The 16822-nt window shown below is 34.0% G+C and overlaps 1 protein-coding gene across 1 annotated transcript; it reads left to right on the top strand.

Annotated features, from left to right (window-relative positions):
- Window positions 1–1809: 1809 nt before the first annotated feature.
- LOC149565003 (leucine-rich repeat receptor protein kinase EMS1-like) lies at window positions 1810–2802 on the top strand. The gene is made up of 2 exons (XM_089816263.1): window positions 1810–1989; window positions 2179–2802. Exons 1-2 carry the CDS (start codon window positions 1810–1812, stop codon window positions 2800–2802), a joined length of 804 nt encoding a protein of 267 aa, XP_089672389.1.
- Window positions 2803–16822: the final 14020 nt, after the last annotated feature.

Below are 16822 nucleotides of genomic sequence, written 5' to 3'. Positions count from 1 at the left end.
CTAACTGTACTTGTGAGGCCTATGAGGTGTTTAATGTTTCTAACACCTTGCATTTAGTGCATCTATGTGTTCCATGAAGTTAAACTGACATTCTGAGCTATTCTGTGAAGTCTTGTTTTGAGCAATCATCAAATCTGCATTTTTGCCCAAGTGTCAAACAACAACAAGAGGCCTTGTTTGCATCTGAGTATCTCACACCCAGTATTGTTTCATGACTTTCTGCTTTGAGAGTGTTTAGTGTCCATACCAGAGAGCCTATGTTTCAGATTTTGAGTCATTTCAAATCTATTTGAATAGGTTTTGAATCCCTGAAAGTTGGTCATTTATCAATGTCATGCTGATGCAATTTATTTTGAATTCTAGGAACTGTTTCATGTGTTATAATTTTGACCCAGTTGACTGAAATGATGAAATTCTTTTCACATTGCATTTTAGAAATCAGAGAAATTTTATGTTTCAATTTTGAGCTTATGAAAAATCCATTTGATCATTTTTCAAACGCGATTCCGAATGCAATTTCTATCTTTTTACTTGTGTCAATATTTGTAGATTTGTCAGAACCCCTATTCGTGATGTTATAACTTGAAATCCATGATATGTGAGATTGAATGGACTATACCACTATTTTGTACTCTAAAAATTCTTCAAGTGTGTCAATTTTCAAATCTTGACAAATCCATTTGCACAATTTTCCAGGTCAATTCCATTTGCAAAAAATGCTTTTCTAACATTGTTTCTAGTCTGTAACTTGAGTAGCCCACTTTGACTGCTCGCCATTTGCAACCAGTTATTCATCATGAGCCCAAATTTCATATTCATATTGTCCTCATGACATTGAACCAATGCCACAATTTTCATCTTCCCAAGTGCCAGTTTGCCCATTTTTCAAAGCCAAATCCAAATGCAATTTATTGTTTTCTAACATGTTTTCTTGTAGGTAGTTCTAAGAGGTCAACTTTCACTGTCAATATCTTTTGACCCCAAATTCATCATGAGATGAGATTTCACATGGTACAAGTGTGAAGAACAAAGAATTAGTTGGCCAATTTTCAGAGCTCAGTCAGATGATCGGGTCAATTTTTAAAGCCAGCCGACAGGCCCTGTGAGCAGAATGTTGCAGTTTGTAGATAAGTGATGAAATGAGTTTTAATGATGTCTTAGTGATGGATTTTGATTCAAATCAGTGCTAGATAATCAATGAGCTAGTTTGAAGGTTCATTTGTTCGAAAACAAAAAAAAATTAGTCGGGCCCACTTTGGGACCCCACTGATTCCATCAAGTTGGTAAAACATTAATTTGCAAGTTGTTTCATTTTTAATGGAGATCATAATTTTCAACAATTATAAATTCGTAGTAAGCACATTTAGTCATTTTAAATCAACCAAGTATTTTGGTACACATGCACTTAAGGTGTGGAGTTTAATGCTAGCTAGTTAAATTTGAATTGAAGTTTGGAAGCCTCTAAAACATAAGGAACGTATTTTGAGGGACGATATTTAATTTGTTTCAAATATGGATAAATATAAATGCCTTTTGCAAAGCTTGAATTGGCCTGTTAATGATAGAGCATCCGGAAAAGAGAATGTCCTACACAAAAAACCTATGCCTTAAAGAAAATTCCTTTCATTCTTTTTCTCGAAAAGCCTTACTTCAACAAAGCAACAGAAACCCTCATGATGAAACCCATGACTTTAACAACAATTGTTCTTCATCACCATGAAACTTCTCTTCCACAACTACTTTTTCAAGAGCTTGTTCTCTAGATGTGCTAAATATAATGAAGATTCTTCTTCTACCTCTTCTTCGTACATGGAACTCAAGGACAAAGATGAAGCCATGGCTTCAAATGATGTAATCCTAGTTCCAATACATGTAGTTCCTCCTCGTCTTAGGAAGCCTTTGTGGAGGTGTTTTACATTTGATATAATTTGTGGTGCCACTAACAATTTTCATGCTGATAATTTGGTGGGCAAAGGTGGATATTCAGAGGTTATTTCCATTGAAGGCAATCTTTGCAAAGAAGAATAACAAATTGCTTAATTATAATAAGTTTGATAAGGATGTGCCATTCTTTTGTGATTACCTGAAGGAAAATTCATCAGCTTCTCCCACCCTTGTGGCAAATGAACTAGAACAAAATGCAGGATTTTTATTAGTGATTATACAGTTTCAAAAAAGGTGAAGGAGCCACTTAGCATCAATGTTGCAATGTTTGGAAGACCTCTATTGCACCTTAGCCTAGAAGATATCCTCTCAGCAACTAATAATTTTAATAAGACAAATATAATTGGGGATGGTGGTTTTGGCATTATTTACAAAGCATTTCTTCCAAAAGATAGAGTTGTGGCTATTAAAAAGCTAAACCATGGGCTCGAACAGTGTAATCATGAATTTCTTGTAGAGATTGAAACTATTGGAAAAGTTAAGCATAGAAATTTGGTGTCATTGCATGGTTACTTTGTTTTTGGAGAGGACAAGCTTCTGATATACGAGTATATGGAAAATGGCAGTCTTGATATGTGGTTGTGCAATCAAGCAGATGTGCTTGAGGTCCTCGATTGGTCAAAGCACTTCAAAATTGCCCTTGGTTCTGCTACAGGTCTGGAATTTTTACATCATGGTTTCATCCCCCACATTATTCACAAGGATATGAAATCGAGCAATATTCTTCTTGACACTTCATTCGAGCCCAAGGTTGCAGATTTTGGCCTTGCCCATCTAATTAGTGCATATGAGACTCATGTAAGCACAAATCTTGTAGGAACCTTTGGTTATATTCCTCCAGAATATGGACAAAGCTAGAAGAGCACCACATGCAAGGAAGAGTATACACTTTAAATGTGAGAAATCATAGGCATAGGAAAAGGTTGGAGTAGCCTCACACAATGAGGGTACCCACGTTTTTGAAGATTAATGACTTCTCTAGGGGGAATTCACATCTTTTAAAATGAGGAGGCTGCATTTTTGAATGGAGGAAGGTGCTTCAACATCTGCAAGGAGTCCATGTCCAAGTCCAAATAGGAGAGGTCTTAGCTTGTGAAGCAAGCAAAAGGGAGGGAGGTCCACACTTTATGTGTAGAGGATGAAATTTTAAAATCCCACATTGGGTATGTGGCAGTTTAGAATAGTCTTTAAAAATAACCCAAGGCACAAGCATTAGTGTCTTAAGACACATCACTTATGAAGCCTCTACTCATCCGCGTGGGGCCCGTCGACAGCCAATTATAGGTGGATGCTAGCTAGAGGTGACATAAGAATAATTTTGACCAAAGATGTGGGTGTGATGATGTGGTGATGATGCACAAGATGATGTCACGTGTCCAGATCGAAGGGCTGGCGCATGCCCACAAAATCAAGGTGCTCAACCGTTAAGAAATGCAAAAATGCAAGAATCTGACACATGTCAGTGGGCCATGCTCAGATGTGTGACAGAGAAATGAGGTGGACCTAGTGGTGAATCTAGAAATGACAAGTGGCAGTGTGGAGATCTACAGGAATCTACGATGGAGTCATCATGTTTTTCCATGTGGTGAGATCCAACGGCTGGCACTTGTCCACTTCCCAAAGTTGTAAGGTATTATTAAAATGGGGTAAGTGGGTGAGCACCACGTGTCAATGAGGTGGGAGATGTTAGAGGTTGACCAATCAGAGATCGCCACGTGGCACTCGGTCAAAGGAAGGTTGACCCTTAAATTGAGGGGTAAGGAGAAATTTGGAAAATGATAAAAAATATTATTTTTTATTATTTCTTCAAAATGTACATGCAAGCAAAGGTTTTTAAATCAAAAAGGCATTTATTTTATAAAGTCAAACTTTAGGAAATTTTTTAATTTTTGCAAAATTAAAGTTGCAAACCTGAGTCTTTTGGTAGAGGGGGACTTTTTTTCAAACAAAGATTTTGGAGGTTCTTGTTAAGCTAGTATAGCGACATTATATGTCACCGGAATTGGGAAAAGATGAACTTTCTGATTCTAGAGTTCATTTTTGCATAGGAAGTAATCTGTTCAAGATACAAGAGGTTTTGTCCCAGATTCCTAATTTGCAACTATATTCTGGTTTTGAAGTTCAAAATTGATTTTTGGCATGGAAATGACCTGAATGTGGCTAAAAGATAGTGAAAATGTAGTTGGGGTCGAATTTGATCACTTTTAAGTGAGTTAATCCACATTCTACCAACATTTCATGAGGTAGTTTCAGATTTTGGTGACTCAAAAAGTTTTCATCATTTAGCAGGAGATATTTTTAGATCATTTACAGGAAAGTGATGAAAACAAAAAATCAGATCAAAGGGGAGAGAGATTAGAGAGAGTCTTTTCATTACTAGGAGGGAATTTCAAGTGGACACATGTTAGATGTAGAGCAGATTCGAGAATTCATCTTGGTCTATATCATTCTTTATCTCTTTCATTGTAGGGGTTGGTAGTTTTCTCTATGATACCAGCAAGGTTCCAGTGTTCTATTGTGAAACCATGGTTGTTGATGGTTTTACTTCCTGTCTATGGAGTTGAGCTCTAGCAATGAAGGCCACACACTCACACCTGTGCAAATTTCTTTTCATTTTCATATCTTGTTATTCTGAGATAAATGGAATTTGATGCTAGATCATGTGAATTATTTAGAGTTTCATTTAGTATCACTAGTTTGTGTATTCGATCTTTGCAAGGATGAATACAAAGGGGATTTACAATGAATTATCTGGGTTTTCTTATTTTGTCTCTTGATTCTTCATATGCTATTGACTTTGTGATTGAATGAATAAGGTTTATTTAATTTAAGGCAGCTTGGATGAGTTGTATGTCAAATCTATTATTTCTTTTGACTCAAAGAGTCAATTAAATGCTTCGGTGTTCTGATAAGCTTTTTGGGTGTGTGAAGAGGATATTTTGTAAGAATGGAATTGGGGAATTTTAGTTGACAAACTTTATTGTAAGGCAATCAAGTTAGGTCATCTTGCTAGTAATGACACTATGTTTCAATGGATAAGGCACTGATCACTAAATCAAATGCAAGCTGATATGAAGTTCATTTGCACAAATCTTTTAATCAAAATCAATTCAATTTTTCATGTTTTGTAGTGGGCTGAAAGGAATTAACCCTCACTTAGCTTATGGAGTCATAGGATATGATTTGTAGCTATCTCATTTCTATGTCATTGCATAAGTATCAGAAGATAAAAAGGTTTTTTTCTACTATTAATAGGTTTAGATTTATGTTTTAATTGTGCTAGTACCATATATCAAAACATCAAGGTTAACTCGCCTAGGTCTTGCAAAGCATGAAGTGAAGGAGGAGTTATGCCTTATAGTTGGAACAAGATTGCAGTTGAGTGTATCCATCATAGGAATTTGCTAGCCTTAGATGCATTGATCTAGTTTCTTGGTTATTTTCAATTAAATTAGCAGCCAACAGTTGGTAAATGTGTGTAAGCGGTCAAAGGGATCAATGTGATGCAAATTTGAAGATCTGGTATTTAGATCTATGAAGGTATTTGGTGTGGTATTGTCATAGTAAGAGGACAGAGAAAGTGTTTGAGTTGCAAAAATTAGTTTCATTTCTATTTATTTTTAAGGAATAATATAGAGACCAATTGGATAGTGGGTTCAATGATCTTTTCCCAAAGTCATTTGGACAATGGGTCCATCTATCTTCTACAACTCCTAACAGGGTTGGAATCTCCTAACAAGGATTCAAAGTCTCCTAATAGGATCTGATATGTACTAAATGTATTTCATTGGCTCCTAACAAAGTCCATCCTCTTACAAATAATATTTATATTGGTACATCATTTTGTGAACTTACCATCCCTATTGGGGTTTTCCCTCTAATCAAGAGTTTCCCTAGTTAACATATCTGGTGTTATTGTGTATTAGTATCTTCTTATGGTTGTTGATTGTGTTTCTCACATGTTTAAGGTTTAATAAGGTTGATAAAAGTTATAGTGATCTGATAACTAATTCACCCCCCACCTCAGTTATCTTGGTGGACTTTACTTTCTAACAATTGGTATCAAAGCATCAGGTCCTTGAAGGACAAGCTTAACAACTTAAGGAGATCAATGGTGGGTCATTTTAGAAAAGAAAGTTCTAAGTTTGATGGAGTTAACTATGATAGCTAGAAAGAGAAGATGGGGATACATCTGCTATGCATGGGTCTAGGATATTGGTTGATGAGAAAGAATGAGAAGAAGATTGTAGAAGAAAGAAAACTTGAAGAATGTAGTGAAATTGAAAGAGATCTATTTATGTGTAATATTATTTCCAAAGAAGCATTATTGTTGAATACATTCAAGTAAAATCCTTAGAAACATCTCATAAAATTTGGACAACTTCTGAATCTACTTTTGAAGGTGATAAGCATGAAAAAATAATCAAATTACAAAAGTGGATATGTATGTTCCAAGATGCTAAGATGATGGAAGATGAATCTGTAAGAAGTTATATTGGTAGAATATCATAAATTGTTGCAGGAATTAAGTCTTGTAATGGATCTAAAGATGAAGATGAGATTTTATGGAATATTTTAAAAACTTTGACACCATCATTCAAGAAGATAGTGCAAATGATTGAGCAAGTGATACCTTGCACTAAGAAATTTACCCAAGAGACTCTTCTTGGAATATTGGAAGCAATAGAAGTGATCTTGAAGTAGGTTGGATATTTGCCTAGAGTGGAAACCACTTTTAGTGCATTAAGTGTTCACCCTTCTTTGTCAAGAAGTGCAAGCACCAATGGAGATTATGCTAGTACTAGCTGATCTATATTTGAGGAAGACAGAAGGATTGAAGAAGGAGTTTCCTTTCTTGTAAGGAGAGAACTAGAAAGTAAGAGAATCTTTAAATGTTGGACTTGTAATAAATTTGGCCATTATGCTTCTAAGTGTCTTGAAAGAGAGAAAGGTAAAAGAAGAATTTCATGTCTAGAAGGCCTAGAGATAATCTGTATACAAATGAATATGATGAGTTTAATGAGAGAGTTTAGAGTGAAAGTGATGATGAGTTAGAATTTGTAGCTATAAAAGAAGACAATCCCAAAATAGAAGTCAGAGAAGAGAAAGCCATAGTTTTGCAAGTTGAAAAAAAAAAGTTAATTGGATCATAAATATTGGTTTCTCACATCATATGACGGGTGACATGAATAAATTTATTAATTTTAGTAGTCATGATGGAGGGATTTCCAAATTTGGTAACAATGAGACTTGTCATATCAAGGGAATAGGATCTATTACTCTTGATGGAAAAACTATCACATGTGAATTTTACTTTGTTGATGGATTAAAGCATAGACTTTTGAGTATTGGGTGATTGGTTGATAAGGGATATTAGTTATAGTTCATAGAAAAGACATGTATTATCAAGGATAAATATAGTAAGTTGATTGGAACTGGTACAAGATCTAGAGGTAATGTTTTTTAGTTGAACCCTATAGAGATGATGTGTTTGGTTACAAAAGTTGATAAAAATTTGTTGTGGCATAGAAGGTTTTATCATATAAACTTGGACAATATTGTCAATTCCAGTAGTACAATTTTTGTTAAAGATTTACCAAAAATTGTGAATCCTACTAATGTTGCGTACAAGGAATGTGTTATGGCTAAGCAGAAGAAAAGCTCTTTTCCTAGAAAGAAGTTTACTACAATGGAAAAATTGGAGATTGTTCATGTAGATATTAGTGGTCCCACTAATACAAGAGGATTCTATGGTGAAAGGTACTTCATGATTATTGTTAATGACTTTACTAGGATGATGTGGGTAGTGTTCCTTAAAGAAAAGTCTAAAGCATTTGAGAAGTTTAATATTTTTAAGAATAGGGTTGAGAATAATGCTAGATTAAAGATTAAATGTTAAAGATTAGATAGAGGCAGCAAGTTTACCTTCAATGAGTTTAACACCTTTTGTGACGTGAATGACATTAAGAGACAACTATCAACACCTAAGACTCCTGAGCAGAATGAAGTTGCTGAGAGAAGAAATAGGTTTGTAATAGAAGCAACTAGAGCTATGATATTTGAGGATGATGTATCAAATACATTTTGGAGAGAACTAGTCAATACAATAGTATATACAATGAACAGAGTGTAGATCAAAAAAGATACGAACAAGACACCTTATGAACTATGGTTTGGACATGCACCATCAGTGAAGTATTTCAAAAAAATTGGAAGTAAATATTATATCAAGAGAGATGATGGCATTGGTAAGTTTAATGTTGTTGAGTTGAAAGTGGACGAAAATTTTAGAGTCAAAGAGAGAATGTTGGATTATAATTTTGATGATGAAGAAGCTACTGATAAGTCTATCATAGAAAATGTTGAAACTTTATTTGAGACTAATAATGATTTGTAGAATGATATTCACGTTGTGGAATGAAGAGAAGAATAAAGTTCTAAACCTAGAGAAGTAAGAATTGAGTTAGTGACACCTACACCTAACAAAAATTTGACAAAGAATCACATTGTTAATCATATTACTGGAAGCAAAGAAAATGTAGTTATGACAAGAAATGGAGTAAATGATGAATTGTGTTTGATTTCTCAATTCGAGCCAAAGAATGTAGATAATTCATGCAAAGATGATCATTGGATTCAATAAATAAAGGAAGAACTAGATCAACTTGTGAAGAATAAGACATGGGAATTGGTCCCTAGACCTAAAGATAAGAATGTTATAGGACCTAAATGGATATTTAGAAACATGATGAATGAACAAGGTGAGGTTTTGAGAAATAAAGAAAGATTGGTATGCTAACGATATTCACAACAAGAAGGTATAGACTATGAAGAGACATTTTCCCCTATTGCTAGAATTGAAGCAATAAGGATGTTCTTGGCTTATGCAGCTAGTAAAAAGTTCAAAGTGTATCGGATGGATGCAAAGTCAACATATTTGAATGGAGAACTTAAAGAAGTCTACATTGAGAAGCCTGAAGGATTTCCTTTGACAATAGAAGGAGACATGGCATGCAAGTTGAAAAAAGCATTGTATGGACTAAAGAAAGCACCTAGAACCTAGTATGTGAGGTTAGACAAATATTTGGCAAAGTTAGGATTTTCTAAAGGTAATGCAGATGGTGATTCATATTTAAAAGAGATGAAAAATAGCTTATTGGTTATTGTGATATTTGTGGATAAAATAATCTTTGGATTAATGATGAAGCGAGTGACAAATTGTTGATGAAATGAAGAATGAATTTGAGATGAGTATGATTGTTGAGATGCAATATTTCTTAGGTTTATAGAATGTTTAGAAAAATGATGGTAATTTTCTATCACATACTAAGTATTTAAAAGACTTGTTGAAGAGATTTGGCTTGGAGAGTTGTAAACATATTGGTACACCTATGAGAACTTGTCACATGTTATTTAGAAAAGATGAGACACCTATAATTGAGTAGAAGAAGCACTTATCCATGATTAGAGGTTTGCAATATCTGACTAACACCATACCAGATATAGCAAATGCAATTGGTATAGTAGAAAGATTTCAAGCAGACCCTAAGGAATCACACTATGCAATAGTGAAGAGAATATTTAGATATTTGAAGGTACACCTAATTTTGGCTTGTGGTATGATAGACCAAATGAATTTACTCTATGTGCATACACTAATGCAGATTAGGAAAGTAATATGGATGATAGAAATAGTACAAGTGGTGGAGCATTCTCCCTTGTAGGAAGACTAGTTTCTTGGCTAAGCAAGAAACAAGGTTGTATTTCATAGAGTAAAAAAGAATTAGAGTATGTAGTAGCAACAAGTAATTGTAATAAGATCATGTGGATGAAATAGATACTAAAGGATACTGGGATAGAGCTTACAGAACATGTTATCATACATTGTGATAACACAAGTACAGTGAATATGTATAAGAATCATGTTTTACATTATAATATTAAGCATATATAGATTAAGTATCATGTTCTAAGAGAGAAATTTTTAGAGAAAGAGATCATATTAGAGTATGTAAATATGAATGAGTAGATTGCAGATAATTTTATGAAGCCTTTTCCTAAGGATACATTTGAGTATTTATGAGGTATGCTTGGGGTTATGTCCCTGGTTACTTTTGAGTAGATGAGGCATAAAGTGCATTAATCCAATGGTATAAAGCACTATTATTTATCTAGACTGAATGTTGATGCTTCCTATATGGGATAGTATCTATGGTTGAGAAAATTCACTAAGGGTTCTTAGTAGCTGGTATGAAATAGTGTCTCTGGACACTTGATCTAGTTGAAAAAATTGAGCATTTGATTAACATAATAATGCATTTTTTATTGATGTTGATGGGGAATAGATTCTAGGAAAACCATCTTTTGATAGTATGTGGGAGATGTTAGAAACATATAACACTAAGAGGGGGGGGGGGGGGGGGGGGGGGGGGGCGGGGGGCGAGGGTGGGGTGAATTAGTAGTTTCAATATTTTTACCCACAACTAAATCTTATTAATTAATTTTCCATATACATGAGAAAGACTATGAATAGTGCTAAAAAAAAAAGCAACCATACAAGAAGAGAACTCATAAGACCATATTTGTTAACTAGGGAAACCCTGGGCAAGCAAAAACCCCAATGAGGAAGGTACCCACAAGATGATTCACTATATAAAGTATCTAGTTAAGGATGTTGACCTTGTTGAAGTCTATAAAACATGTATAGTGTCTTAAGTCCCTGTTAGGAGACTTAGGCCTTGTTAGAAGCCTCAACCCTATTAGGAGTTTTTGGATCATGTACAAATGTGTGCAAGAAGAGCCCACTACCCTAACATTCAACTATACAATAAGTTCTTCAAGAGAATAGATATACAATACTAGATTATTTGTTGTACTTAGCAAATTTTCTGATTTTCAATTCTTCATAAGAAGAATTACTATGCACATATCAATTAACATCATATCTCACATAGTATTGCTTTGCATCACAACTCATAACATCGCACTCACTTGTTACTCACATTTCACAAGATTATATCAACTTTGCAATCAGATTACTACACATTAACTTCACACATGAAGTTCTTTACTTATACCAAACATATTGGTAAATTCTTCCTTTAGTCAACTCACATTACATCCTTAGAGTCAACTCATAGAGAAATAATAATAAAAACAATTAATTAGGTCGATTAACACATTCTACTAATATGTTATGTTCTATGATGTAACATCATTGCATCACTAATTCATTCAAAACTCAAACTTGGTTGGTCATATGGACATGCGCACTGGTATATGTCATTAGTATGATGTCATGCATCTCTGGTTATCTGTACAAGAGAATATTCCAAGGGAATATTTTGCTATCATCAAATCTATCATGCTATATTAATGTTGTCTAATACTTAGAAAATTTTCCTTCACAAATAAACATGACTAATCTACAAAACAAATATGTTGCCATAAATGACAACCATATCACTTACCTTATTTGATTGATTGGACATATTGCCAACAATCTCCCCCTTTGGCATTGATGGCAACATTTTGAGAAAATTGGCTAAGTCCCAAACATGTTGTCATACCAAAAAAAAAACCATAACACAATAGAACATTGTATTCATTTTTTGAAAAGATTACATCCCTTATGGCTCCAATTATAAAGTTAGCAAAAACTTACTACAATACTTTTCCTTATTTCTCCCCCTTACAATTACAACAATTACAATTAATCACTTACATAATTTTTCATACTTCTCCCCCTTTGACATCAATGAAAAAGGTTCCACAAGAAGAAAATTCTGTCAAAATCTAGTAGCTACATCAAAACTTGGAAAAGCACTCACTGAAGTTAGTTTTCAATTGAAGAAAAGTGTTTCTTCCAAATTTCTTTTAGCGTGTCAAAAACATTGATTAGTGCACATTAAGCACATGTGGCTAACTCTATTGCATTCAAATCTATAACCATGAACTTGTCATACGAAGATTTTTCCAATAAGCATTCCTCCAACTGATTCTCTAGCAATGTTACCTAAGGGAACAGGTTTTCTCTCAAAAGAGTGAATTTCTTCAGAGCTTTCTCTTTTTCTGCTTGGATTTCCCTTACGCTGTCATGAAGTGTTTGCATTGTATGTTCAATGGTATTTAACTTCTTATTCTACTTCACAAAGTTGTCAGTGAGCATCTGAAGCTCAGTTACCTTTTCCTTGATTTGATCATCAAATTCTTGAAGATGGATAAATGCCAAGTTGCACTTAGCGTAAACTTTTTTTCCTTCTTCCATACACTATCTCAATGCCTTAATGCATTCATTCAAGGTTTCTATGTCATTCCTTATACTTGTGCACATCATATTAAGGAGTTTTCCATCATGCTTTGTTTGTGCTTGAATTGAAGCCACATCAGTGAGTGTTGTGAACTCATCATCAAAAGCTTTACATAGAATGGTTGCACGTTGTTGAATATCAGTAGGTGTTTCAACAGGACTTACTATCTTTTCCATTCTGTCCAAAACTAAAGTCAAAGTCTTTTCAAAATACTTGACTAATTTCTTCTTCTCAAGAAATTTACTTAAAGAAGATATGAGATTTTGCGCTTCATCTTCTTCATCTGATTGAACTACTACTATTGTGACTATGGTTGCATGAGTAGGTGGTGTAGAGGGTGTTGCTATTGTTGTTGCCAAGGGCACACTCGAAGTAGCTACTTCAATGCTAGGCTCAATCTTCTTCATAGAAGGTGCATCTTCTTCCTTAGGCTCCTGATCTTTTTCTTCATTAGATGAGCTACTATAGTCTACAATATTTCCAACAATGTTGGCACCAAAATCTTTGAATGGGTCCTCAATTCTATCAACTATTACATTGGTGTTATCTACTTGCATAGATTCACTACCAATGGTGATATGTAGTGATTCACTAGAAATTGGTGTTGCTGCTGGTTGCTCAAAACTATGAGGTGGACTTCCTGCTATGGGACTTGCTTCCTCTGTCTGTGCACACTTCTTAGACATAGAGCTTGCCTTCTTAGACTACACACTCTTTTCTAATATAGGACTTACCTTTTCTATCTGTGCACTCTTCTTTGGCATAGCATACATACATGTAACTATAGCCTTTTTTAGTTTCCTTATTCACTTCTTCATAATTTCCTTCCATGAGGAGAATAGATCTCCTTTTATTTCTCAATAGAGGTGCTATACCTTTCATAAATTTTTTAATTTCTTCCTCATTATTTACAATGTATAGCTTTTTCACCATATTAATTCTTATTTTCTTATCTTCCTCTATTACTCTTCTTTTTTATTTCTCAATCTATTATACAAGTCTTCAGGTATCTATCCTCTTATACTATCAAACCTTTTATCTTTAAGAATCATATTTCTAACTACAACATTCTCTAACTGTCTTCTATCCATATTATTGTACAAAACATAGTATTTATTTAATTGCACAGAATTGTTGTCATTTATAATTTGCATGTTGAGATTCTCTACCTTGGGTTTCCATGCTTTTTGTTCAGATGAGGTCTCTTTTTTTTTATCAACTAGCTCTATTGGTCTATCACCAATTTCTTCTTTAGATTTAGAAGAGCTAATCTATAAAGTTCTCCTCTTCTTGCTAGGACCACTTGTTGTTTGTTTGACTCTCTTCTTAGGAGGGGTTCTAGTCCTTTCAAGTCTTGTAGACTTCCTGGGTGCAAGAATTTCATCAATCTTTACTAGATTTCTTTGTGGTTTTTGTTGTGCAACTGCTACATATAGTATCGTAGTTACTTGTGCACTTGTCTAGGCAACTGTTACCTCTTTAGTAGGTCCTACCATTGCAATGGGTGTAGGGGTCAATAGCTCAGATTGACCACTAGCCTTCATTTCCATGGCTATCCCTTTTACCTCATCAAATTCTTTTCTTGTAATTCTTGATTCTTTGAAAATAGAATCAATCACCTTTTCCACCTTATTCTTGGAGTCCTTTATTAGCTGAATGGTTTTGACTTCTCTCATTTTCTCAACATATGTCCCCCATCTAGGAGTTTTAGAATCAACTTTTGAGTGAAGGATTATTTGTGCATATCCTTCAATCAATTCCTCACTCATTTCATAGCCCATAGGTTCAATGAATTTGACTCGAGGAATTACAACTTCCATACAAGTGAAATCTATCTCTACCATGATGCACAGTTCATCCTTGTATTTTTCCACTAGCATAGGAGGTATCCTATACCTTTGCTTATTTTTTGCTTGGAAAGACTTCATCATTTTTTCAATGTAATTATCTCTGACTGCTTCAAATCTTGATTTGTATGTGCAAGTGATTGTCTACATTGCACACTCACTTCCATCCCAATTCATGTTACCAGGAAACTTCTTGGATGCATAGAAGAATATGTGTGTTAGTAGGGATTCAAACCTAAAGACTGTGCTCCTAGATTTCTTTATTCTTGATATATTATCCAATAGATCTATTTAGATAATGTCACATAAATTAACATCTTCACCTTTTACTACCAGGTAGGTTGTATGAAGAAATCCTGCAGGGATTGAATCTATCCTAGATCCATGATTGAATTTGTATCCCCAAATTTTGAAAATCAGTCTTCCTCCTTCATCTTGAATGTTGTTGACCTTCATGTTTCTTCCATCAAAACATGTGTTGATATTTGCCTCTACTATATTTTGCACATTCTTAATGTTTATTGCATTACTTCCTTCGTTACTCAGAATTGTGACCTTGTGAATTAGGTCATTATCAATACATGATAGAGTCTCCCAACCATAAAAGATCATCATGTACTCTACTTAGAATTATGTGTCCATTCATGATTATCGAAGTCTGTGTAGAACATGTGCTTAACTAGGTTAAGTTGCTCTAGATATCCATATTTAGGTTTCAGTGACAAGTCAATTTTGCACATCTTCTCCAATTCCTTATGAATTTCTATGTCACCTATGCTTTCAATTTTGTAGTGGATATAACCTCTTATATCCTCAACATGAAAAACATTTTCTAGAACTTGTGAAAATGCTCCAATTGGGTCATCAAGAAAAGAAACAAATGGGTGTTTCTTGAAATTGTATCTAGGTCTATTGCTAACATTAAAAACTTCTTGTCTTGCCATTTCTGAAAGATTATGCTCAAAAAATTCAAAAAATACCTTAATTTCATGTATTAGGGTTTCCAGTGACTTTGTGTAATTGTAGGCCTATTTAATTTTTCAAATCTTGCTTCGATCTTGCACTTAGACTTCGCACAAAAAAATGATGTATGCAAATCAATTCACATCCTTTAAATCTTTTGTAATCTATACTTCACATTAAATGCATATCTGCCACTAGTTCAATAAATTGTCTTTGTATAATAGAAAGGTTATTCTTCTAATATATCCTTATCTTGATCATATTAATTAATGTGCACTTCACTGTAGACTCCTTTGAATGACTAGATCATACTATTATTAGCCTCCTATATTATTCCTAACATTAGTTATCAATAATCTGACACTTTGTTTCACCGAGAATGCTTAATTCTTGTAGGATGAGTCACATACAATAAGTGATTTCATTGTCTTGTTAGGTACAACTTCTAGAGCTGTATGAGAACTTTTAGGTTACTTTTCCTTTACAAATATTTCCTTGAGTTCTTCTATCTGCTCCTTCATTTCTTCCTTCAGACTATCATCATTTCTTTTATTATTCCTTCTAAAATTCTAATTACTTTTTAGGTCTCTTTTGTCCATTCTTAAAAAAATTGTTGTGTGCCCAAAATTATTACATGATTGGCATACAGGTACATTTCTCTTTTGTTCACTTTTTTGGTCGTCGGGTGCTGTGCAATTCCTTGCAATGTGTCCAAGATTTTTGCTTCTGTAACAAATAATTTCTCTTCTTTCTCCACTTTCATTGTTGTGAGATCTTCTTCTGTTTCTTGCATGGTTAGTGTTCCTAAAAAATCTACTATTTGCATTACTACTATCAAATTTAGGTTTCTTACAATCTACTATATAATTCCCATATCCATGACAATTATGACAATAAAAATTAGAGATATGTTTGAAAGACTTACGTTTGCAATCATCTTCAAGTTCATCACACCAAGCATGAGATTCATTTCTTCTGTTATCCTTATCTTGATCAGATTCTTTAGGTTTCTCAGAGTAAGTAACATTCTCTTTAGATGTATCATCTATTTTTCTCAGATCCTTCTTGACTTCAGGAGTATCAAGTTCTTCTCTCTCAATAGATTTCTTGGCAAATTGTCCAAGGAAGAATCCAAGTCCAGTCTTGTCATAACTAGGTCTTTGTGCACATATTTGTTCTTCAATCTTTTCACTACTAGTATATAATTTCTCAAGTTTTTGATTGGTTTACACCAACAAACCTTTCACAATAATGTTTTATTTCTCTAATTTTGCATGCTCTAACTTTATAGATTCCAATTCAAATGTTAGCTTGCTTAATTGGGATCTTAGATCTGCATTTTCAGCTTTAATTTTAGAGTCATTCTTTCCTCCATTTTTCTTAAGACTTAGCTTAATTTCAACTATCTTTAACTCATGTTTTAGGATCTGATTTTATTTCCTCAGATCTTCAATATCATCATCACTAGTTTTCTTACTAGGTCCTTTTTGCTTCAAATCATCTATCTTGTCCTTTAATTCTCCAATATAGGCCTTTGCATCTTTGTATCTATCTTCAAGGCCATCTCTTTCATCTGTAAATAGGTCAATCTTTTCAAGAGCTTCTTCAAGATTCTTCTTCAATTTTTCCATATCCATAGGTATCTTATTCAAGTTATTAAGCTTCTTCTAAATAAGTAGGCTCTGATACCAATTGTTAGAAATAGATAATACTGAGAGAGGGGGTGAATCAGTATTTTTAATCTTTTTACCCACAACT

This window comes from Cupressus sempervirens, chromosome 3, assembly GCF_028749045.1.
Source record: "Cupressus sempervirens isolate cs-2001-9-10 chromosome 3, ASM2874904v1, whole genome shotgun sequence".
Taxonomy (NCBI): Eukaryota; Viridiplantae; Streptophyta; class Pinopsida; order Cupressales; family Cupressaceae; genus Cupressus; species Cupressus sempervirens.
The sequence above is the reverse complement of the archived record's forward strand: the minus strand, read 5'-3'. Positions and strand labels throughout refer to the sequence as shown.